This window comes from Balaenoptera musculus, chromosome 3 (genome assembly GCF_009873245.2).
Source record: "Balaenoptera musculus isolate JJ_BM4_2016_0621 chromosome 3, mBalMus1.pri.v3, whole genome shotgun sequence".
Taxonomy (NCBI): domain Eukaryota; kingdom Metazoa; phylum Chordata; class Mammalia; order Artiodactyla; family Balaenopteridae; genus Balaenoptera; species Balaenoptera musculus.
Genome location: NC_045787.1, coordinates 163,361,656 through 163,363,834, shown reverse-complemented (window position 1 = coordinate 163,363,834; position 2,179 = coordinate 163,361,656). Strand labels below are relative to the sequence as shown.

The window sequence follows — 2,179 nt, the reverse complement described above, 5'->3', positions numbered from 1 at the left end:
GCCCGAGCGCCCGGCCCTCGGCGGTAGCTCCGCCCCGCCCCGCCCCGCCCCGCCCTCGGGCTGGTCCCGCCCCTCTAGTCGCCAGCGGCCCGGCCACTGTGGAGGGGAATGGGGGCGGGGGGACACGATCGCACCTGGACGGGCAGGTGTGTGTGCGCGCGTGGGGGTATCCGGCCTCGCCCCCTCTTCCTGTCCTCGGGGCAGGGTCCCCCCACCGCTATCCTCCCCCCGACAGCTGCCGCTGGGCCGCTGCGGGGGGCGGGAGAGGGCGGGGCTGGCCTGGGTCCAGCTCCTGGAGGGAGGGCGGTGGTGGCGGCGGCGGCTGCGGGAGGTCACCCCTCCCCCCGCCGGCTCAGGGCTGGAAGCCGCCCAGCACAGGCCTGGTACACGGTGGCGTGACCACCGCGGGGCGGGAAGGGAGGGCTGGGTCAGCGCGAGACTGCATAGACCGTAGCTAAGGCCTGGGCTCCATTGCCAGCCAGACCTGGGCTCCAATCCTAATTCCACCAAGCCCTTACTTGCTGCCTCAGTTTCCCCATCTGTAAAATGGGGCTAAGAACGCTGCCTGCCTGATAGTGGTGTTAAGATGATTCTATAACCATGAGGCAGGGGCCTAATAGAGGTCCCTCAGGCAGGAAGGCCCATAAACAGGGCAGTGTCTTTGCGGGAGCCAATTAGACAGGGCTGGGCACTTAATGAGAGTTTGATAAATGTTACTATTATTCCCCCTGCACACATGTGACATTGTCATTTGTGTGTTGCCTTCCCCACTAGAATGTCAGCTCTACAAGGGCAGAAATTTGCATCCATTGTCACTGCTGTGTCCCTGGCACCCAACTGGTTCTCAGTGTCTGTGCATCAACTATCAGGGTGTGCGGGTAGAGGGTGCACACGGGACCCAGTTCCCAGGGACCACACCACACAGGCTGTTTATAAAAACCATTTTAAATTAGAAAAGGTAAGAAGCATCAGTGCACACAGACGAGAACAAAGGGACAGAGGGCCCAGACCCATGTGCGATGTGGTCACCCCGTGGCTGAGTGGGCAGTAGGGGAGACTGTCAGGAAGGCACAGACAGCTGAGTCCAGGGTGCTGGTTCCTCTGGGTGTGGCTTCAGGCCCTGTGGGCTCAGAGGTCAGCCTTCCGGAAACTTGCTCTGTTCAAGGAGTTCCTGGGGGACGAATGAAGTGGATCAACATGGCCACAGGGCCCCCAACTCCATAATGCTCCCAGCCTCCTCCTCCCCCCTCTCCTTTTCCTCCCCCCTCCTCCTCCAAGGAGGTCTTCTATGGTCTTCCTGGCTCCTTTTACATTGGTTCTGATCTGGTCATGGAATCAGAAATTCTTAGAATCCACCACTGGAGATATGAATCATGCCCATTTTACAGATGTGGAAACTGAGGCTCAGAAAAATGAAGTCACATACCTGGGAAATGATCAGAAACGGTTGCCCAGAGCTTGAATATGTGTATGTGTCTGAGTATTCACATGACTGTGCAAAGCCCTGAGCACCCGTGTTGATGTGCACGTGTATGACGGCCCCCACGCTCTGCCTGGCTTTGCCTGCCCCCTCTCTCCCTCTCTAGGGTGGGAGGCCTGGGTCAGGCACCTGAGGCCGGCTGCGTTTGGCGCCAGCAGCTGAGGCAGGCGCTGGGTGAGCAGGGGCTGCAGAGCCTCCCGCAGGCGGGAGTAGTTGCGCTCCAGCTCACGGTGGTACTCCTTCTGGTCCGGCCCAATCAGGGCTTTGTTCTTCCGCAGCGCATCCTCGCACCTGAGGGAGGACCAGATGGCAGGAGATGCTCAGGGGCTGACACTCAGAAGACAAAGCAAGACCAGAGGTGGGGAGTCCGCGAGCTGGGGTCAGGCATGCAGAGGAGCCTATAATGGGGGTATGACAGGTGGATATGACTTAATGGAAATCAGAGAGGCTACAATGGGGGCTCAGGTTGATAGACAGGCTGTACTGGGGAGTCAGATAGGCAGAGAGCCATAATGCGGGGGTCAGAGGGACTCTGATTGGGGGGGGTGGTCAGGCCTACTTCTTGCAGAAGTCCTTGAAACAGAGCCGCAGCTTGTTGTGATGCCTGAAGAGCTTAGGGTCTTGCGGGATCTCGGCCAAAAACACCTGGGCCACCTCCAGTGGACCCTGTGGGGTGATAGGGGCTTGTGATGATGTCTG

General features: G+C 59.5%; 1 protein-coding gene across 10 annotated transcripts in view; it reads right to left on the bottom strand.

The window, feature by feature from the left end:
- Positions 1-927: 927 nt before the first annotated feature.
- The window catches only part of DOCK6 (dedicator of cytokinesis 6), a 42,260-nt gene continuing 41,008 nt past the window's right edge, over positions 928-2,179 (bottom strand). For 9 of the 10 annotated variants that reach the window (XM_036846852.1, XM_036846853.1, XM_036846854.1 and 6 more), the window contains 3 exons: positions 2,040-2,146; positions 1,610-1,771; positions 928-1,171 (listed from right to left, as the gene is read on the bottom strand). In XM_036846852.1, coding sequence (XP_036702747.1) covers positions 1,129-1,171; positions 1,610-1,771; positions 2,040-2,146 — 312 coding nt within the window. In that variant the 3' untranslated portion in view covers positions 928-1,128. Of the gene's footprint in view, positions 1,172-1,609; positions 1,772-2,039; positions 2,147-2,179 lie in introns of those variants that run through there. The other variant, XR_005019284.1, reaches the window with a different exon arrangement.